General features: G+C 40.9%; 1 protein-coding gene across 1 annotated transcript in view; it reads right to left on the bottom strand.

The window, feature by feature from the left end:
• The window catches only part of cfap299 (cilia and flagella associated protein 299), a 109,514-nt gene that overhangs the window by 45,165 nt on the left and 40,365 nt on the right, over window positions 1-23,984 (bottom strand). Inside the window, exon 6 of the mRNA XM_060906659.1 lies at window positions 23,541-23,631. Coding sequence (XP_060762642.1) covers window positions 23,541-23,631 — 91 coding nt within the window. The remainder of the gene's footprint in view (window positions 1-23,540; window positions 23,632-23,984) is intronic.

Raw genomic sequence — 23,984 nt, 5'->3', positions numbered from 1 at the left:
CTTGGTCAATTCCTCGCCGTTTTGGATTCTTTCTGGCAAATTCCTAGGGTGGATATAGCTTCTATATATAGCTTGTATAGAGCGTATATAGCTTGCAACATTTATTGCGCAAGGTGGCCCACTTTAGATTGTTCCTTCTGGACTAGACGAGGCCGGAGTGAGCTACGCCGTTATTGACGGCCTCGTTGTAAATTTAGCAAGGATAACATTACCTATCATTATCTAACTTTAACTTCATGATTAAACCTGTTGCATTTACTCTACTTCCATAAATAACTGAAGCTATGCTTTTTTAATTCAAAAGAAGGATGACAAAAATAATGAAATAAATGGAAAATGGGGAAATGAGCTAGACAAGGTTTCTTTACAGCTACAAGAAATGATTTATGTTATTAAAACTTTAAATGTACATTTAAAGTATTATACTAGTTTGAACACAGAATCTTGTTACAGAAGTGGTAGAAATTATTTACAGTGAATACTAAAGAAATCTAAATATTATCAATTTGAGCCCTGCATCATAGTTAGCTCTAAGAGTGCAATAAAAATAACAAATGCAAACAGCTGGTGGACTGTACACACACACACACACACACACACACACACACACGTATTTACACATCCTGAGACATGGCCTGACATCTACTTAGGTGGAACTTTTCACTGTTGTTGTGACCAATAGTTGCGTTTACAGTAGCTAGAAATAAAGTAAGAGGTTAAAATCCAGGCTAACACTTCATCAGTGATGTACACTGGTAATAAGGGTGAACCCCTATAGAGCTCATTCCTTAACAGGTCCCACCTGTAACTATGAAGTACTGAAAGACCGTAATGACCAGTGCACTGACACTAACCAGAGTTTTGTTCGTCTCCCTGTAATTTGAAAGCTATTCATAAATTTTCCTTTGCAAGTCAGACTTTTTTTTGAGTAAAGTTTTTTTTGATCATTGAGTCTGGCCAGTGGAGGCTCTGCAGTCGATCTGGATAAGTGGCAGCTACGGTATATGTGTCACCGGAAAGAAAGCAAACCCCTGTGGCCCACTTGTTTAAGTTTGGTTCTCAAACACCATGGGCTTCTTCAGGTATACACTGTAAGGTGCCTGGTGCTAAACATGTGTTAAACAGGAAGTTTTGCTAATTCGGTGTCTGCACTAATGAGGCAGTGCTGGGGCGAGCGGTATTCTCATTGTCTTCTCCATGTCTTAAATCAGCAGGATGTCCTCTTAAGTCAGAGGTATTTATCTTTGAAGTCAAGCTAACTGTACAAGCATCTGAGTGGACATTGCTTCATTTAATACTCCTTCTATAATCTAAGTAAACAGGATTAACTTTGGGCCAAGGACACAGATAATTAGGGCCTAAATGCTTGAAAAATAAGTATGCCAAAGCATCTGTGTCATTGCAGGTCTTGATTTAGGTAATTAACTTAGGCCTTGGGCTCATAATAAGATGGATAATTTGTGGAACCAGGTGTTGAAACTGCTAATGGGAATTTGTACACTCAGGCTAAACATTCCCTAAAGTGATCATAATCAAAATCAATGCAAGGCGCCTTGTTCAGTAAATGCTTAAGTTGCCCTCTACCTCTATGGATGCAAAGCACTGTGACTCATTATTCCAAGAAACCTCAGTAATACCTACTTTTTGCTGTTATTGGAAAAAAAATACATATATATATATATATATATATATATATATATATATATATATATATTCCACAAAATTGAGTCGTACATGAGCTGATAGCTACAAGCCATGTGTGAGGAGATTGAGTGGAATAACTGTTTTATTCTATCCATATTCACTGGATTTTGAGAGACAGCATTTTTATTTTTTGCAAATTCAGTAAATAAAAACTTTATACAAAATGTCCAACAAAATAATTTCCACTTATAATGTAAACAAACCGGCAACATGACAGCAGCAGTTTGTGAAGAATACCATCATAATAATTCTTGATAAACAAAAAAGATACGTTCTTACCATCAAATACTTTCATTCCATATTTAGTTGCTTTTTTTTGTATTTTTTGGGGGTTTTGTTTTCGAGTAGAATTTTTAATTTCGTCCTTGGTTGGTTCAGCAACACACACGCCGCCACTTTCTTCTTTTTTAGTTTTTTTTTTGGCAGTTGGCAAACCAACTTAAAGGTGTATTACTGCCACCGACTGGGCTGGAGTGTGGAACAGGTGATATTGGGGGCGAAAAACTTTTAGCTATTTTTTTTTTTAATACTTGATAACAAAGTGATGTAACTGACTTGATGTGCTTTGCCATTTTGTTTTTCTCTACTCATGGTATATGAGCTGATAGCCTAGTAGCCAATCAGAGTGTGTGATTGCACAGCTTCACTTTAGCTCTTAGGTCTCTCAAGACAACAAGGTTTCACATATAGACCACAGGGAACAAAGCAGCATGCAGTTCTCTGTCCGATGTGTCAGTCTGCAGAAAAACAGGGAGAAAAAAGTCATGCGAATGCAACAGTGGCCCCTGACACAAAACTGCTTTTACCGTACCTCAATTTTGGGACACACCTGCCCATGACCCAAGTGGAAGCCATACCATACTTCCACTCACCCAACTGCACATTCCTTTGGGTTTGCTGTGAGTCCTGCCCATCTTCAGGATCTCAGGACAGCCCTCAGATGTTGTAAATGCCACTACCCATAATTACTCTAAATGATAATATCATCTAAATAAGCAACGGTATGTGCACTGTGCAGGTGGCGGATACTGGTCATGAGACGATCAAACACCACTGGGGCCACAAACAACCCAAACGGAAGGGTGACAAATTGGTGTAACCCAAATTACGTGGAAAAGGCAATTTTTTTTTTCCTCGGGATATTGGAGTCAAGGGAAACTGTCAATACCCCTTGGTTAGATCTAACGTTGCATAAAAGTGAGCTGCGCCTAACCGATTGGACATGCAATAAATTTCGACACCGTGTTCACTTTTCTAAAGTCCATACAAAAACAGACTGCCCAAGACCACCAGGCTGCTCCAGTCACTGTGTGACTTCTTGATTATCCCCATTTCGAGCATAGCCTTGAGTTCATCCTGGCCCACATTTTTTTGTGTTCAGATAACCAATATGGACAGCTGCATACAACCACACCTGAAGGCGTCTCAATGGTGTAACTGGGTAAAGGTGAAAACACATCAGAAATTTCCTCCAGCAACCTGGCTACCTGTGCTCTTTGGGACGGTGAGAGGTGGTCTCCACAGGGGACAAGGGTTGGGCTGCACTTTTTGGACTTATCTCCAGTTCCAGCTCCTCCTTCTCGGGGACCACCATATCCAGAGCAACAGGAGCCTCCTCCCCCCACTGTTTTAGGAGACTGAGGTGGCATTTGAAGTGCATCACCTCTATCCTTTCGCCTGACCTCATAGTCAAGTTCGCCAACTTGCTGTGTGACCTCAAAGGGTACTTGCCAGTTTGCAAGTAATTTAGAGCATGATATGAGTAATAAAATAAGCACTTTTTTCCCTGTGAAAACTCTTGTAGCTGAGCACTCCTATTATACAGCCGGGTTTACCATTCTTGTGCTGTGCCTGTAGCAAATTCTCCTGTGTTAATTGCCGTAGTGTGTGGAGTTCTGCTCTCAGGTCAAGAATGTACTGAATATTTCAAATGGGGAAAACTCCGTGGAGTCTTGTGGGACCACTCACACTGCAAATAATAGGGGTTTGAATCACTTATCCCAATTGCAGGCATCAAACAAACTTACAAATCATGTTTTTAAGTGCTTGATTAAACCAATCAACCAGCGTGTCTGCCTGGGGATGGCAAATACTGGTATGAATAGATTTAATCCTGAGTAATTTGTACAGCACACAAAGGGTATGTGACTTAAAAATAGTGCCCTGAACAGTCAAGATTTCTTTCGAAATTCCAACTTTGGAGATTACACAGAAGAGTGCCTCCACAACATTGTGTGCGGGGGTGTTGCACAGAGACCAGGCTTCCAGGTATCCTGTTGCATAGTCCACTAAAACTAACACAAAATATTGCCCATGTGCAGTCAGGTCTGATGGCCCAACAAGGTCCAGACCAATTCTTTTGAAAGGGACCTTGATTAAAGGAAGAGGGAGCAATGGCACTTTTGGGGTGGCCGGCAGATTCACCAGCTGATATTCGTGACATGCTGCACACCATCTGCAAACATCGCTGTGAATGCCTGGCCAATAGAAATGAGCCATGAGTTGGTTCAGTGTGTTATCCTGTCCCTAATTTCAAGCTATGGGATTATGATGAGCTGCATGGGACAGAAGTTCCCTATGACTCCCCTTTTCTTCTTGGGTTTGAGTGTCCTGCCTCACTTAATATAACCTACCTTTAATAATTGAAAAGTATGGGTAGGAAAGTGTAACATTAGGCTGGATTTTTGACCATTGATTATTCTCGCTTGATCAAAATTATGTCTCGGAGTCTTATCATGCGACTGCTCCAGTGGGAAATCTCCAAGAGGAAGCCCTGCGAAGAATGGAGGGGCAGAGCCTTCTCCACCCTCTGTGTTGTCCTGATGTAGAGCCACTGTACATGGCCTCAAGACCACCTCCCCAGCCAACGATACACTGCAATCGACCCATGCTTTCCTATTTCAGTACTCATCCACAAGCATTTTCCTTACTAATGCGTGAGATCCTGGCCAGTTTGTCCCAAGAATTAGTGGATATGTGAGGCAAAGACTAACAACCACCTTCACACTATGCTTTTATCTCCAGAATTTAATCATGACAGGCAGCAGCGAATACTCATGAACATCCCTGTGCACACACCTCAAATGCCCTGCATTGAACCAGGCTTTGATGGATAGTGGTCTGATTACACCCTGAGTCCACCAAGGCCTGATTTGCACTCTCTTGTATATTCACTGCCACATGGTATGTTCCTGTTCAATTGTGGGAGGCCCGAGATGTGTCAGGAGTCCAGATCAGGATTCTCATTTCCATGAAGAAATGCTGATCCTGGAACTGTCTGGCTTTCCTGCCTTGTCTGCAAACCTTCCTGGGCTTTGCTGTGGTCCTTGTCAGTGCAGACGATTCCACCTGACCAGAGAGAGAGGGAGTTAGTGGAGACATTAGAGAGCATGGAGAAACAGAGAGGTACCCAGGCTTGGGTAACGGGTTTTGGGGGAAATGGCCCATTTCCATGGTGCAGAAATGGGGAAAGGACAGTGAGAAGAATGGGAAGGATGAAAAGGAGAGGGAGAATGAATGGGATACCTGCCTGCCTCTGGAAATGATGTCACATGGTCTTCCACCAGCCAAATCAACTCTTCTGGCACACTGGACCCACTCTGCCGTCCCTTCCGGCAGCTGAGTAACAAACTGCTTCAGCACTACTTGGTTGATGACATGATCAACGTTGTGCTCCTCTGCTAACAGCAACCTTTGTCAGGCATCTCAGAGCTGTTCGACAAAAGCAAGTGTACAGCATGATGAGCGCTTGGTGGTGACCTTGGTGGATGCCAACAAGGGTCCAAATGATTTCAATGAGGGGAAACGATGATGCTTCTTTTTCAAATCCTGGGTTTCAACCCCAGTGTAGCATGTGTTGGTTCTTGGGAAATGAGGAAACCGGAGGCAGGGTTGCGATAACTCAAAGATGAGCTGGGGGAAGCCATGGCCTAATGGTTAGAGAAGCAGCTTTGGGACCAAAATGTTGCTGGTTCAGTTCCTTGGACCAGCAGGAATGGCTGAAGTGCCCTTGAGCAAGGCAGCTAACCCTCAACTGTTCCATGGGCTGCTCTGGATATGTTGTACGTTGCTCAGGATAAGAGTGTCTGTTAAATGCCTGTAATGTAATGCTTTATTTTCTCACTTTTTGTGCTTTTCAGTGATTTTATTTCAGTTCTGCACTCTTGTGCACACACACAAACACATGGCTCTTTGCTGCTCTGCTCTCTCTCTCTCTGGTTAATGGCTTCTCTCTGCAAGCACAAAAAGGACACACATAACTAAACTGCCGATAAACAGACACAGGTAAAAATCAACCACCTGCCTTTTCTCCATCCACAGCTGATGCTTGACCACACCTCCGCTGCCACACTTGCCTTTTTAAATTTTACAAATAAAGTTTTATCTTCAACAAACCAAAACAGACTGAAATCCTGTGTAAAAGATATCTGAAGAAGAAGCATGCAGTGTTGTTTTTAACAATATTTTGTCCAGTCAGATCAAGCTGAAGAAGTGTTCAAAAAAAAGCTACAGAAACCTCTGGAAACTCCTACAAAGTCATGGCAAGGCATCACTGTGAAAGGTCTGGAAAAGCATTTTTGGATGAAGTGTGTGAAACTGCTAAGTTTAATTGTGTTTTTGGTTATAGAAGCAAATATAAACCTGTTACTGCAACCAAAAAAAATATTTTAAAAATCCCCAACATTTTGAAAAGCTAGGTGTCCCCAAGATCTTGCTGAGAAGTGCTTAATGAAAGCAGGAAGACACCTAAAGCTGTGCCTAAAGCAGGACGTATCAGGGCTTAACATTTCTGAAGTAGATTTTGTAATGGATGCCAAACTGAAGGTCTGTTATTGGAGGCAGTGCTGCAGAGGAGATATGTCCGACATCATGTTCCAAAAAAGCAGGATCAAAGTGGGTGACATAAGCCAGCACACCCTTCAGAGTAGAAAGATAAATGGACAGCATGGGCTGTTATCAAAGGCCTGCCTGTTTGTGAGATTCTGATTAAAGCACTGCAGTTCTTTTTTCCCCCTCTTCCCAGTGGAAATAGGTGTTCAAACATGACACTGTTTGGGTTGGCCTATGACTCCGGTAAGAAGCTCCCCTCAGACTGCCAATGAGACCCAAGGGCAGTTGTGCTGGTGTGCTGTGGGCTAGAGGGTTCAGTGTTTTCACAACACTTTCCTGGCCATGGCATATGCTATAATGGCCTAGAATCAAATCCTGGACAGATCTACTTTTTCCTCTTTTTTTTTTTCTCCTCTTCCCACTAGGTAAGATCATGGAGTAGTATGAAAATATAAGCCCATTCAAAATGGTTATGAATTTACCAAGAGGGACAAATTATAGGAACTAGGATGTAGTTTGCAATTGTTGCACTCACTAAGACTTAATTGGTATTACATTCAACTAATGCCTCGGTCACAACCGGCCGTACGTGCTCCTACGGCCGGTCCACGTGCAAAAAACGCAAGAAACGCACGGAGGGCGCGTGTGAAACGCACGGAGGGTGCGCGTGTGACGTGCTGATTCTCGAGCTGTAGACTGGCCGCAGACCGGCCGCAGAGGTTCTTTGTCATGTCAAACAAACTCTACGGGCGCTTACGTTTTTCCAGGTTGCAAGACAAACTTACGGCCAACGTGCGTCTTTCTCCACGAACAAAAAAAAAAAAACGCAGCGATTTGGGAAACGCCAAAAATCGCACGGCCAAAAAATCGTACGTCCGGTTGTGACCTAGGCTTACCGGTAAGTAACTCTTACTAATTCTTTACTGTATATTCTGCTTGAGATGTCTTCTTGGTTGTGCTGCAAAACAAATCAACTGCAGGATTCTAATGAAGTTCACTTCTGGTATACTCTCACATTGTTCTAATGTTAATACACCAGAAGCAGAACAGATATAAATATTTACTAAATAAGTTTTTATTTCAGCACAGAACATTAACTTAACATCAGGTGCAATGGCACTCAGGCAGACGCTGATCCTGTGCTTATTCTACAGAAATGTGTTTATCGCTGCTGTCAGTTTGCAGTGACAGATACCAGACCTTCCTCTAACTAAAAAGATGAGCAGATTTTGTTTGTCAGGAGGTGAAGCTAAACAAGATGGAGGACTTTTACATCATGAAGCAGCAATATCAGCTCAGCCAGATGGTGGCTGGGGACAGGAAGCTGATAAGGAGAGTGATGACATTTTAACTCTTAAGAACATGTGGAGGATAACGGCTGGTTTTAATACAACCCATCAATGATTTTTAAATCAGATTTGAGTGCTAATTTTCCAAACACAGAGCAAGCCTAGATAGCAAAGGACTTTTGATGACAAATTGTCACTGTTTATCACAGTGACAAACTTAATGTAAGAACCAATAAAGCCTTAAATGGCCAGTAATCTCATCTCATCTCATTATCTGTAGCCGCTTTATCCTGTTCTACAGGGTCGCAGGCAAGCTGGAGCCTATCCCAGCTGACTACGGGCGAAAGGCGGGGTACACCCTGGACAAGTCGCCAGGTCATCACAGGGTTGACACATAGACACAGACAACCATTCACACTCACATTCACACCTACGGTCAATTTAGAGTCACCAGTTAACCTAACCTGCATGTCTTTGGACTGTGGGGGAAACCGGAGCACCCGGAGGAAACCCACGCAGACACGGGGAGAACATGCAAACTCCGCACAGAAAGGCCCTCACCGGCCATGGGGCTTGAACCTGGACCTTCTTGCTGTGAGGCGACAGCGCTAACCACTACACCACCGTGCTGCCCCATGGCCAATAATCGATTATCCAAATTGTCTTAAAGTATGACTTTAAAAGGTTTAAAATACATTCAGAATGTGTTCATTTCATCAATTATACATGAGTTATGATGGTTGTTTCACATTACACCTGGTTTAAATTTGTGTGGAAACTGTGTTCAACCAAATCAAAACCTTGCACTTTTTTTTTGGAAACAGACCCAGTTTGAGACCTCAGATAACAAGGTATGATGTGTGGGATACTACATTTACATAATTGGTTGTGATTTGCGGAGAAGAAATCACATTTAATTGTGAATTCCGGAGATTTGAAGTACAAGATCTCTGAGGGTAAAGTGATTAATTTAATACTATCTGACTTTCTAGCAGATGAATAAATCTTAAAGTTGAACTATGCACCTGTAATCATGCGTTACAATGAGATGGAACTATGTAAGGAATTTGTTATGCCATATCCTTTTAAATCACAAGTTATACAGTGAGGTAAGTTCATTGGTGCATGCATTAAACTACGACAATAATTCACCAGGAAGTGTCCGCACACAGTTCACAATAATATTTTCGGCCAACAGATATGCATACCAAAGACATTCCTTGAGCTCGGCTAACAAGATTAAAAGTTCAGAGATTCAGAGGTGTTAGATTAAAGCAGGAGAGAGAAAAATATAAATGGCGTGAATGAGACGGCGAGAGGGGGAGAAAGGCTCTCATCGAAGACGTGTTCAGACCTATGTGGGAGAAATGCTGTACAGTATTTACTCAGGTGGAATAATACACATCTAAGCAGGCCACTGTGTGGTGACAAAACAAAGAAGATTCCAAAGAATGTGCTCCATGTGCTTCTAAGCCTGCTCGAGTGTAATTGCATTTCCCAGTTGGATAGTCAGCCTTGACCAACAACAGGAGTTCACGTGAGAGTTCCAACCATTACTCGACAGTCATGGCGACGTGATATCGCTCATGATGAAATGTATGAAATTCAGACCCGATTAATTATAAAATTAAGACGATAAGTCTTAGTTTAATGAGATAACTGGTTAAGTTCTTAATTAGATAACTTTTTATCGAAATGATTCATTATAACTAACTAAACTGTCTAGCAAGTAACCGTTTCTGCTAACTTCAGGCAAAATTATAAAATCTAATATACCACCAGTTTTGACATAAATGCCTGGAAATCATATTGCTGACTGTTATAGAGCAGGTGTACATTCCTTAGAAAGAAGAGCCAGAAATCCTTCAGAGAGCAGAGGTTAAACGGTTCCTTACACGTATATGAACACATGTCGTATGTCATGCTGAAAAATGAGGCCTGTAGGTGGGAGCTGCTATCATAATATCATGATGTTGGAAAGTGGATAAGATGGAATTCCATAGTCACAGTGAAAAAACAGGTGCACATTGAAACTATCAAGTGGACAAGGATAACAGGGCCAAGTGTCTTCCATGATGCAGCTGGTATTCGAAAGGTACAAACAGGGATCATCCTTGGTAGATACTTTTCATTTTTTATCAGTTGTTTTGGTTCAAATCAAAGATTCTTTGTTGTAAGCGAAAGAGCTGTTGATTCGTGACTGGTGAAAATCCCATTCAATCATCGCTTGGGGTATTAGTGTTTGGATCACCAATCCTCATTGTAATGAATACTATATCATACTAGATACTTATAATGGCTCCAACTGATAATTATTTTGTTTTGTAAAACCTGTTTTGTGACCCCCTTCTGAGGCAAAAACTGATTTGGCTGCTGTAAGTCCCAGTCCCACAACACCGATAACTATAACTATAACTATAACTACAACTATAACAATAACTATAAACAAATTGGTCCCTTGCAATTTAGGTGGTTGGTACTCACACCAGACCAATAACGATACCTATAGCCCAGGCCTGGGTTTATTCGTATTGGTGAGATTGCTTCTGGAGCAATTTTTCCAGAACTGGACCTGATCTGATTAAACATCTGACAAATCAGGTAATTGTTTACATGTGATGTTTTCTGAGCATATGCTATTTTTTCTGAACATCTTTGTACATCCTTGTTGCATCATGAAGTCACAGAATACGGATTCACAGAAACTAAAAATTATAATACAAAACACAAATCTTTTATTCACAGATATGCAATTTTCCATGAAATATCATCTCATTATCTCCAGCCGCTTTATCCTGTTCTACAGGGTCGCAGGCAAGCTGGAGCCTATCCCAGCTGACTACGGGCGAAAGGCGGGGTACACCCTGGACAAGTCGCCAGGTCATCACAGGGCTGACACATAGACACAGACAACCATTCACACTCACATTCACACCTACGGTCAATTTAGAGTCACCAGTTAACCTAACCTGCATGTCTTTGGACTGTGGGGGAAACCGGAGCACCCGGAGGAAACCCACGCGGACACGGGGAGAACATGCAAACTCTGCACAGAAAGGCCCTTACCGGCCACGGGGCTCGAACCCGGACCTTCTTGCTGTGAGGCGACAGTGCTAACCACTACACCACCGTGCCGCCCCCCCATGAAATATCAATAGTAAATTAATAAACATATAAATGCAGGTAAGATATTTTAATTATGAACTTTGGCATTTAATTGTTTTAGACTTCTTAATTTTTTTATCCATGATGCATCAGCCGTATGAAATCGGTAACCAGTCTGTAATATACTGAAACGTCTGTGACCAATCTGTAAGTTATTAGCATCCGTGATGCATCCATATTAAAATCTGTAACCACTTTGTATTTTGTATCCTTTTTTATTATATGTCTATAATCTGTGAGCTATCCATATTTTGTCAACTACCGGAGTGTGTGCATGGGTTGTTTTGAAGTCCAGATTGTACAGTATGACCTGGAATAATGTGCTACTACTTGGAAAAAAAACTTCCATGACTATTCTAAGTTGCATGCATTTATTTACCTGAGTGGCAGGACCAACCGATATTATAGTTGTGGTGTGACTGCTCCAGACTGGAACTAAATTCAGGCATCAGTCATGGTTGTAGTTATAGTTATACAACCCCGATTCCAAAAAAGTTGGGACAAAGTACAAATTGTAAATAAAAACGGAATGCAATGATGTGGAAGTTTCAAAATTCCATATTTTATTCAGAATAGAACATAGATGACATATCAAATGTTTAAACTGAGAAAATGTATCATTTAAAGAGAAAAATTAGGTGATTTTAAATTTCATGACAACAACACATCTCAAAAAAGTTGGGACAAGGCCATGTTTACCACTGTGAGACATCCCCTTTTCTCTTTACAACAGTCTGTAAACGTCTGGGGACTGAGGAGACAAGTTGCTCAAGTTTAGGGATAGGAATGTTAACCTATTCTTGTCTAATGTAGGATTCTAGTTGCTCAACTGTCTTAGGTCTTTTTTGTCGTATTTTCCGTTTTATGATGCGCCAAATGTTTTCTATGGGTGAAAGATCTGGACTGCAGGCTGGCCAGTTCAGTACCCGGACCCTTCTTCTACGCAGCCATGATGCTGTAATTGATGCAGTATGTGGTTTGGCATTGTCATGTTGGAAAATGCAAGGTCTTCCCTGAAAGAGACGTCGTCTGGATGGGAGCATATGTTGCTCTAGAACCTGGATATACCTTTCAGCATTGATGGTGTTTTTCCAGATGTGTAAGCTGCCCATGCCATATGCACTAATGCAACCCCATACCATCAGAGATGCAGGCTTCTGAACTGAGCGCTGATAGCAACTTGGGTCGTCCTTCTCCTCTTTAGTCTGAATGACACGGCGTCCCTGATTTCCATAAAGAGCTTCAAATTTTGATTCGTCTGACCACAGAACAGTTTTCCACTTTGCCACAGTCCATTTTAAATGAGCCTTGGCCCAGAAAAGACGTCTGTGCTTCTGGATCATGTTTAGATACGGCTTCTTCTTTGAACTATAGAGTTTTAGCTGGCAACGGCGGATGGCACGGTGAATTGTGTTCACAGATAATGTTCTCTGGAAATATTCCTGAGCCCATTTTGTGATTTCCAATACAGAAGCATGCCTGTATGTGATGCAGTGCCGTCTAAGGGCCCGAAGATCACGGGCACCCAGTCTGGTTTTCCGGCCTTGACCCTTACGCACAGAGATTCTTCCAGATTCTCTGAATCTTTTGATGATATTATGCACTGTACCGTAGATGATGATATGTTCAAACTCTTTGCAATTTTACACTGTCGAACTCCTTTCTGATATTGCTCCACTATTTGTCGGCGCAGAATTAGGGGGATTGGTGATCCTCTTCCCATCTTTACTTCTGAGAGCCGCTGCCACTCCAAGATGCTCTTTTTATACCCAGTCATGTTAATGACCTATTGCCAATTGACCTAATGAGTTGCAATTTGGTCCTCCAGCTGTTCCTTTTTTGTACCTTTAACTTTTCCAGCCTCTTATTGCCCCGTCCCAACTTTTTTGAGATGTGTTGCTGTCATGAAATTTCAAATGAGCCAATATTTGGCATGAAATTTCAAAATGTCTCACTTTCAGCATTTGATATGTTGTCTATGTTCTATTGTGAATACAATATCAGTTTTTGAGATTTGTAAATTATTGCATTCCGTTTTTATTTACAATTTGTACTTTGTCCCAACTTTTTTGGAATCGGGGTTGTAGTTATCGGTGTTGTGGGACCGGGCCCTTAGTTACACCATATTGCCAAATGTATGTGGATACCTGACCATTACATTTTTGAACATCCTGTTCCAGATTTGGTCCACCTTTTGCTGTTCTAATTACCTCCACTCTTCTGTGAAGACTTTCCACTAGATTTTCGAGCATTGCTCTGGGGATTTGCTCATTCAGCCACAAGAGCATTAGTGAGGTCAGTTACTGATGCTGGATGAGGAGGCCTGGCATGCAGTCAGTGTTCCTGTCTATCTCAAAGATGTTCAGCAGGGTTCAGTGCAGGCCACTTGAGTTCTTTCACTCCAACCTTGGAAAACAATGATTTCATGGACCTCGCTTTGTGCACAGGGGCGTTGTCATGCCAGAACATGTTTGGACCCCTTAGTTCTACTGAAGGGAGTTCTTAATGCTACAGCATAGAAAAACATGCTAGACAATTCTGTGCTTACATCTTTGTGGGGAAGATCCCCGTATGGGTGTGATGATCAGGTGTCTACATATTTTTGGCTATATAGTGTATGTTTGAGTTATGATTAGATGAGAAAACTTAACTTGGATCACAACACCAGAACAGTCCAACCCACCAACGCTTTCTATCCTCAAATGTCCTACCGGTATTCTAAATAGGAGTGGCCATGAAAATGACATACTGCTCCAAATAATCTTGCTTTAAAATACACAAATGCCAAGAAGACTGGAAACTGTCTTTTTTGACAGAGCTCATCAGGAAGCTGTACTTCTCCTTGAGCAAATCCAGATAAGGCACATTATACTCCTCATAGCCTGAAAAATGTGCTGAGTAAAAATAGATTAGTCTACGCTCAATCCTTTTTGATGATTTTCCGAAAAGGTCATAGCTGTCCATTAGAAGAAACTATTAAGCAGGATATCTTCTATGCTTTTACCATCCTTTTATCAATGTTTAGATCATAACTGCAATGTCCAGATTCTGTCTGTCTTGATTTTAGCTGCTTTGTTTAGCATCCATCATGGCCCAAGATCATGCAACTACACCTTGCATCTATTACATCTGTTATACCATTCATTTAATAGGTCACGTTTAGTGGGTATAGTACGGGACGTGATCTTTTCATTAATGGCAGATGCTTCTTCCAACTGGGGCCAATCATCTCAAATATTGGCAGGGAAAAAACGTAGAAATAGGATCTGCTTTCACTGTGCTTTAAAACATCAAACGTGTCACAGTGGAGTGATAGTTGTGAAATTATTTTCGATTTCTTCCACAATGCATCTAAGCACCAGTCACATGAAATGGTTTGAAAAGCCCCTGTATTTCAAATGCAACCAGAAGGTTCAAATGAGTTTAACCGGTTGTAATTTATTTACTTCCTCAAAGAATAAGGCTCAATTTCAGAGACATGGATTTGGAACTGTGTGCTTTAATTAAGATCTATCAATGTGTAATTATCTCTGACGACTTCCACTGGAAAGTCAAGACAGAAAGATTTCCCTATTGGAAGCTAATGGTGTTTGTGAAAAAAGACAAAATTAATTCCATGAAACTCTGAGAAAGTTTTATAGAAGGTTTTGAAATATTCACATTTTTACACCTTTTACAAAAGGATATCTTTATCCACTCTTTGAATGAAACTGGGGGGTCAAATACTTCAACCGACCCCCAGTTCTTTGTGTGGCTTTCAAGGCAGGGTCACATGATAGCTCTGTACGACTCTTTTTCGAAGGTGCTTTCACCTTTGGTCAAGTGCTTTGAAACCAACATGCTATTGTTATTTTACTGGCCATGACGGGGACAAAGGGCCGACTGACCGACTCGCACACTGACTGTAAACTGATCTGGCTGGGAATTCCACTCTCATTTCTATACTAAATGTGATCTTTGGACTGCATGACTGACCACCTTATTATCTATATGCGATCAAGGCTTATCAATATACACCATGCTGGGTCCACAGACCAAAGACAAGCACCTGCTTTGTACAGGAAGTCCCATTTGAATAATTGGTAAATTTCAGTTTACAACCCCAATTCCAAAAGAAATGGGATGCTGTGTAAATGTAAATAAAAACAGAATGTGATGGTTTACAAATCATGGAAATCTTATATTTCATTGAAAATAGTGCAAAGACAACATATCAAATGCTCATTTTGAATTTGATGCTAGCAACACGTTTCAAAAAAAGTTGGGAGAGGGGCATGTTTACCACTGTGTTGCATCACCTCTACTTTTAACAACACTCTGTAAACGTTTGGGAACTGAGGAGACCAACTGCTGTCGTTTTGAAAGTGAAATGTTATACCGTTATTATCTTATTTCAATTTCAGTTCAACAGTTTGAGGTCTTTTTTGTCATATTTTGCTCTTCATAAAATGGACCAAATGTTTTCACTGGGAGACAGCTCTGGACAGCAGGCAGGCCAGTTTAGCACCTGAACTCTTTTACTACACAGCCATGCAGTTGTAATATGTGCAGAATGTGGCTTGGCATTGTCTTGCTGAAATAAGCAAGGCCTTCCCTGAAAAAGATATCATCTGGATAGCAGTTGCTCCAAAACCTGTATATATCATCCAGCATTAATGATGCCTTTCCAGATGTGCAAGCTACCCATTAATACACCCTCATACCATCACAGACACTGGCTTTTGAACTGTGCACTGGTAACAAGCCGGATGGTCCCTCTCCTCTTTAGCCTGGACGACATGGCGTCTGTGATTTCCAAAAACTGTTTCAAATTTTGAATAATCAGACCACATGACAGTTTTCCACTTCGCCTCAGTCCATCGTAAAAGAGCTCGGGCCCAAAGAAGGTGGCGGTGTTTTTGGATATTGTTTATATCTGGTTTTAACTTGCATTTATGGATGCAATCATGAACTGTTTTCATAGATGATGGTTTTCTGAAGTGTTCCTGAGCCCATACAGTGATTTCCACTACAAGCTCATGTCTGCTTTTAATGTAGTGTCTCCTGAGGGTCTGAAGATCACAGGCATCCAATGTTGGTTTTCTGCCTTGTCCCTTGCGGACAGCAATTTCTCCGGATTCTCTGAATCTTTCAATGATATTATGTACTGTAGATGATGTGATCCCCCAATTCTTTGCAATTTTACATTATTCTTAAATTGTTGTACTATTTGCTCATGCAGTCTTTCACAGAGCGGTGAACCCCTCCGTATCTTTACTTCTTGCTCTTTTTATACCCAATCATGTTACTGACCTACTGCCAATGAAACAAATTAGTATTTATTTATTTATTTATTTTAAGCAGTACACAACTTGTCCAGTCTTTTGTTGCCCCTGTCCCAACTTATTTGAAATATGTTTGTGGCATTAAATTTTAAATGAGCATATATTTTTTGAATGAAATATTGGGTTTCCATGATTTGCAAATCATTGTATTCTGTTTCTATTTACGTTTCACACAGATTCCCAACTTTTTTGAAATTGAGGTTGTATATTCAGGCAAAACATTCAGCCAAAAATAATACATTTGTGGCAATACATTTCTAATGAACGGATTATAACAATCAACAACAACAACAACAAAAAAAAAAAAAACTTTGAGGATAAGTGAAAATATAAGAAAGTTTTCTCTTTGTTTTCACTTCTCAGACATTCTTTTCTATGTTAATAAAAGTTTAAGTACATATCAAATAAAAATACCTTTACAAGCTGAGAAAAGCAAAAGTGTAATCTAACTTAATTATCATGGTAATATTTACTTTAAGGGAACAGTGTCTACAAATAATTAGAAGATTATTAGTAACTGGAAATGGACTCGTACTACTTGCTATGACATTATCGGCTCGAAGGTTATATAGGTTTTATCGTTAACTCAGCAAGAACAAAAGGCACCACATGATCTGGCTAATGACTACATGCTCTGTGGAAAAAAAAATCCCTATTTCTTAAATTATTATTTCCTCATTTCAAAAGTTTCCACTTACATGCCTTAACTGCAAGAAAAAACACGAAGTAAAAAAGTCTTAAGCACATTTGCTAACAATTTGTTCAGAGATGCAGACCTCCTCAACATCAGCCACAATATGCATGACGATGGGTGTTACTGTTTTAAGTCCTGACACAGTATTAAATTCTAACAACCACATGTGTGCAGTATTTATGTTGTGCTGACATTTTGAACATAAATTTTTAGGAGCTTTGTGGTTTTAAAACAACTACACATGGAATGTATGGATGTGTTAATCCAGTAGGCTTCAAATCTGGACTGAGACAGAAGTGTTAATAAATCGATGTATGGGCTAAAATGGCATGAAATGCTGTCTTCCCGACCTTCACAACATTCATAGGAAATCTGACAAGTGTGAGCAGTTTCATTTGATGTCATAATAAATTTGTTAAAAAAGCTCCACGCGAGGGCGGCACGGTGGTGTAGTGGTTAGCGCTGTCGCCTCACAGCAAGAACGTCCTGGGTTTGAGCCCCGGGGCTGGCAAGGGCCTTTCTGTGTGGAGTTTGCATGTTCTCCCCGTGTCCGCGTGGGTTTCCTCCGGGTGCTCCGGTTTCCCCCACAGTCCAAAGACATGCAGGTTAGGTTAACTGGTGACTCTAAATTGACCGTAGGTGTGAATGTGAGTGTGAATGGTTGTCTGTGTCTATGTGCAGCCCTGTGATGACCTGGCGACTTGTCCAGGGTGTACCCCGCCTTTCGCCCGTAGTCAGCTGGGATAGGCTCCAGCTTGCCTGCGACCCTGTAGAAGGATAAAGCGGCTAGAGATAATGAGATGAGATGAGATGAAGCTCCACACGCTCACTCCATCCTAATCTGACGTTCAGGTAGCTTGTATGAATCCTGAGATGATGTTGGGACTCTTCCTTTAAACTTTACTGGCAGAAGATGCAAACAGAAAATGTACGATTGCTTACATCATCGTATCACTTGCTAAAGAGCGAGCAAGAAAAAAACCAAAAAACAAATAGGAGGGTGGTGTGTGGTGGAGGGTGAGGTGGGGGTTAGAACACCTTCGGTTTCAAATGCGTACCTCCTAAACAAAGGAGCCCCTGAGGCACCTTAGCACAGGTGTGACCTGGATTTGATAAACTTAACTTCTTACCCAGAGTAAATAATGCCAAAGCTGCCCAGGTGCACCTTTTGTTTGTGTGTGACTTTTGGCAGTGGTGCAACTTTCGCAACAGGGCCGGGGGAGGAGGAGAAGCACAATGCGTCGGAGCTCGAGGCTTTATGAGCTCAGCTGATGGCATAGATAACGTAAAAAAAAAAAAAAAAGGCTTGGGAGGGTCGAGTCGTTCCCTCCAACACACCCAGTTCTGAAAGATGTTGGCAAAGACATTTAGTGACACTAGCGCTTTTGTAGCTTCTGTTTAAAATTTTTGTTTCAGGACTTACCTTTAGGCTAGACAAACAAATAGTTTTATTACTGTTTTTAAAACTGTCAGCAGATTATTAACAAGTCATTTATCTGATTCAGGTCTATGACCAAATAGTAGGGCTGTGCTCCAAATGAGAGGAGACATAAAAGAAAGTATGTGTATAAATACTGTGTGGTCTTCCAACATGATGCAAAGGATTTGGGTGAGGAAATTGGTTTTAATTATTTCGCAGACTACACAATACATTACACTCCTGTTCGCACAAATGGAAAGGTTAATAATTCACACGGCGTGTTAGTGAACAGTACCATGTGCTGAGTGCTATGTGCCGAGAGAACATGTTTGATCAGGCAATCCTCAGGGCTCAGATAGACCTCTTTACAGTATAGTTTACACTAGTGGGTGGTCTTAATATTCAGCTTCATCAAAGATTAACTTTTTTTTTTTTTTGGTAATGCGATTCTTTTTTTGGAATGTGATTCAGAGGGCACTATTTTTATCCGGTCTAAATGAGGCAAAATCCTTAGATTATGTCAGGGGAGAATGTTAAAGAAGAATACCAAGATAGAAAGTGAGAGCAGCGCGGATAATTCAGGCTTTCTTCTATAATCATGTTTAACTGATCTGCTCAATTTACATTATTTAAAGCTTGCTGGCGCCAGTATACCTGCGTAGGTGTGTAGGAATTGTGAAAAATACAAAACATATTTAACAGTTATTCCACGAAATCGAGTCGTACATGAGATGATAACCGATGAGGCGCGTAACGCTGAGTTGGCTATAAGCCATGCATGACGAGATTGAGTGGAATAACTGTTTTATTCTATCAGCATTCACTGGATTTTGAGAACCGGAGCATTTTTATTTTTTGCAAATTCGATAACTAAAAAACTTTACACAAAATGTCCGACAAAATCATTTCCGCTTAGAATGTAAACAAACCGGACAAATGACAGCAGCAATTTGTGAAAAATGCTGTAATAATAATAATTCTTGAAAAATAAAAAAAGATAAGTTCTTACCATGAAATACTTTTCTTCTGTATTTTGTTGCCTTTTTTTTTGTATTTTTGTGGGTTTTATTTTCGAGTAGAGTTTTTATTTCACCCTCGGTTGGTTCAGCAACACGCGCCGCCATTTTGTTTTTCTCTACTCACTGTATTGCTGATAACCTAGTAGTAGATTAGCCAATCAGAACATGCGATTGCTCATATCCAGTGAATGTGGATAGAATAAATTACAAATATATGTTAATTAATACAAATTTTGTCATGAAAAATATCAGTCTATAATGTGAATGTGTAGCAACTGTTTTAAGACCTTTGTGTATGAATGTATGTTGTCTCATATGAGATTCTCATTCTCATCTCATTATCTCTAGCCGCTTTGTCCTGTCCTACAGGGTCGCAGGCAAGCTGGAGCCTATCCCAGCTGACTACGGGTGAAAGGCGGGGTACACCCTGGACAAGTCGCCAGGTCATCACAGGGCTGACACATAGACACAGACAACCATTCACACTCACATTGACACCTACGGTCAATTTAGAGTCGCCAGTTAACCTAACCTGCATGTCTTTGGATTGTGGGGGAAACCGGAGCACCCGGAGGAAACCCACACGGACACGGGGAGAACATGCAAACTCCGCACAGAAAGGCCCTCGCCGGCCACGGGGCTCGAACCCGGACCTTCTTGCTGTGAGGCGACAGTGCTAACCACATCACCACCGTGCCACCCTCATATGAGATTATTTTTTGTTAAATATTCTTAGGAAGTGGGATTCTTAGGGAGTGGTATTACGTGCTCACATGTTGGGTTGATTTTAAATTGGGCTGGATGGGAGGAGGCTAAGAAAAAATTAAAAAAATTTTCCAAATGCCATTTTTCATCAGATGAAGCACTTTAGTAGGGGAACAAAATGCAAAAAGGGGTCAGGGGGTCACGCTGGCATAATATTGCTGGTAATAAACAACAGTGTTTTGTTCTGATGTTTTTCTTCTCCTCATTTATAAACACAGGAAGTGCTACACCAGACAGTGCTTGATTCACAGCTTTTTTTGACTCTGCTACAGTGGTTTCTTTGAATATTTGCACAAATGAACAAGCTGTAACTGAGTCTTTTATACCAGCCTTGGTAACACCGAGTTATAATGCTAAATTGAAGCGGCGGTGAAGTATTGTTTACAGAATCAACATTTTGGGAGGAAAAAATCTGGTCAGAGACTCCGTCTACACTTGCCTGCCGTACCTCATGTGATCTCATAATTGCAACTGGTAAGGGGTCATGTAAGACCCGACAAATTATCAGGATATCTGTACCTGTCTCTGGTTTGTCATTTATTCATTTCTCTTGTGTTGCACGGCTCTTGTTTCATTAAAAGCATGTAATGTTGTCACCAGTTGACGCATGTGACAAGTAGTGATGATAAATGCGTAGCTCTGTGTAAGAGGTCAAAGCAACAAACAAGTCATTTTTGTCCTGAACTCGTGACAAATGAAGCTCTTTCACAAGCGTAAAGTCAGGCACATTGGACATTGGATAAAGTGTGTCAAATGTCTGCAAGAAAGTTATGCAACAGCGCTGCTGAATTCTCAAATCTGAAGTTGTTGATTACTTTTCTATAACTGCCTGGCTCTAAGAGAAGTGTCAGCTCTAATTTAAATCACAGGTTTGGTAGCTCATCCGGCCGGTAGGCGATGAGCTTATGCCATCGTTTGTTGTCCGCTGTCGTCCACATTTCACGAAAATCACTTCTTCTCTCTCAATTCTTCACCAATTTTTATTCTTTTTGGCAGGAAGGTAGGTCTGCCTGGCGTGCATATAGCGTCTATCCAAATTTGCATAATTGCAATTAATAATGAAGATATGGAGTAATTAATCACTAACGAGCAGTTTTTCACACAAATCGATTCTTCTCCCTCAATTCTTCACTGATTTTGATTCTTTCTGGCGTGAAGGTTGGGGGAACCTGGGGTGCATATAACTTCTACCCAGATTTGTTTAATTACAATTATTAATGAAGTTATGGACTAATTAAACCTTAATGAACAGTTCAACAAAAATCGCTTCTTCTCGGTCAATTCCGCGCCGTTTTGGATTCTTTCTGGCAAATAGGTTGGTATTCCTAGAGTGTATATAGCTTCTATATATAGCTTATGCATATAGCTTGCGACATTTATTGTGCAAGGTGGCCCACTTTAGATCGTTCCTTCTGGACTAGACGGGGCCGGAGTGAGCTACACCGTCATTGACGGTCTCGTTTTTTTAATGCACTTGTCCTAATGTTATCATTTCTGTAGTAACAGCTCATTCACAGAAACTCTTAAGTATATCCAAGTTTAATCTAAGCCTAATAATAGACAAATAAAAAAAAAGTATTCAAAACTGAAGACTTAGCACTTTCAGGTTTCTCTGTAACATGAGAAGTCATCTCATCTCATTATCTCTAGCCGCTTTATCCTTCTACAGGGTCGCAGGCAAGCTGGAGCCTATCCCAGCTGACTACGGGCGAAAGGCGGGGTACACCCTGGACAAGTCGCCAGGTCATCACAGGGCTGACACATAGACACAGACAACCATTCACACTCACATTCACACCTACGGTCAATTTAGAGTCACCAGTTAACCTAACCTGCATGTCTTTGGACTGTGGGGGAAACCGGAGCACCCGGAGGAAACCCACGCGGACACGGGGAGAACATGCAAACTCCGCACAGAAAGGCCCTCGCCGGCCACGGGGCTCGAACCCGGACCTTCTTGCTGTGAGGCGACAGTGCTAACCACTATACCACCGTGCCGCCCAACATGAGAAGTTTCATTTGAATATTATTTTTTGACCCCCCCCAATATTTACCTGATTGCGGATTATCCCTTGATACACACAACGGGTTTAGCAGAACTGTGTACAGTCTTACGCATGCACTGTATACTGGTTAATCTGTGTGTATTGATGAGCAAAGTCAACATGGTTTAGCTGGATTGAGTTCCCTACAGTTTTTGCTGTTTAACTGAATATTTTGCCTGGTCATCGAATAATGGATTTCTGTTCGACACTACACAATTACAAAATTATTTGTTAGAAAATCAATGGTTAAATCTATGATTTAGTCAACAGAGTTCAAGGATGTGCACGTGTCAGAGAGGTGTAAAAAAAAAAATCACAAACAGCAAGGTAACTATGTACAGTATGCTCAGTGGCCGTCTTATTGGTTCGTTATTTATTTCATCTGAAAGAGAGCCCGACTAAAACTTTACTACTAAAAACATGGTGACACTAAGAAGCCATGTGGCTTTTCTATTAATTATGCCTGACTGCAACGAATGTACTTGACTACTGGAAGTAGCAGTAATTAAAAAAACAAACAAACCACATGACACATCTTTACCCAGAGAATATTAACAGATTCTGCAAATGAAGTTTTCATGTCACACTTTGCGAAAATTGTTGCATTGTTAATTATGCAGTACGACTGTCCAAAATAAAAGGTATCTTTTACATTTATGTTGGTTTTACCATGTGGTACTAATATGAACATAGTCAAGGACATTCGAGCAGGGTTTCCAAAAAGAAGGATGTTTTTGTTGTATTCAGTGCTTCCCGGCACTTCTTGTCTCAATATATACAGTATTCCTGGCTGTGCTACTGGTGTGATTTATTAAAATCTTGAAGCAATTTAACCAAACAATATTAAAACACAATACTAATTGTGCAACACTAAATGTCACTATTTATATTTTGATTAAAAAAAAAAAATTCTGGCCCGAGAAGTCGTGAGAAAATCAACCTTCCCATCACATAAAACTCAAGTCTCTGTTTACTGTAATTAAATCGAATCCTTTGGCAAATTTGCAAACAGAATTTTATGTCCACCATGCAATCAGGTTAAAAGGCTTTTCTCTGATCTTTGCTGCAAGATAGCTTTTAATTGTGCGTGTAAACTTAACTGCTATGGCTAATGGTGTGATGTGGAGTCGAGAGAAAATTGTGTGCGTGCGTGTGTGTGTGTGCGTTCAGCCATCCCCTGTTTAACACAGTGTAGATTTTGTTCTTGTCCTGAAGGAATTGGTGAAATATTTTGAGGGGGGAATCCCGTTAGGTTGTGAACAAAGTGCTGTAATAATGTACTCACATGATTTTTCCCACTGCGGTTGGCCTCTTCACGCTCGGCCAGGGCTCTCAGGAAGTTGTCTTTGAGTTCTTTTCCTGCACTTGCCAGGGTCCTGGAAAAGTCAACAATGAACACATTTGAAATGTTCCTTTAAAAAAGGTCTTTAATGCCTAAAATGTTCTCTTGATGATTTGCTTTAATTAACCCCCCTCCACACACATTTTATATATATATATATATATATATATATATATATATATATATATATATATATATGTGTATCTCATCTCATTATCTGTAGCCGCTTTATCCTGTTCTACAGGGTCGCAGGCAAGCTGGAGCTTATCCCAGCTGACTACGGGCGAAAGGCGGGGTACACCCTGGACAAGTCGCCAGGTCATGACAGGACTGACACATAGACACAGGCAACCATTCACACCTACGGTCAATTTAGAGTCACCAGTT

Source organism: Neoarius graeffei, chromosome 24 (assembly GCF_027579695.1).
Source record: "Neoarius graeffei isolate fNeoGra1 chromosome 24, fNeoGra1.pri, whole genome shotgun sequence".
Lineage (NCBI taxonomy): Eukaryota > Metazoa > Chordata > Actinopteri > Siluriformes > Ariidae > Neoarius > Neoarius graeffei.
The sequence above is the reverse complement of the archived record's forward strand: the minus strand, read 5'-3'. Positions and strand labels throughout refer to the sequence as shown.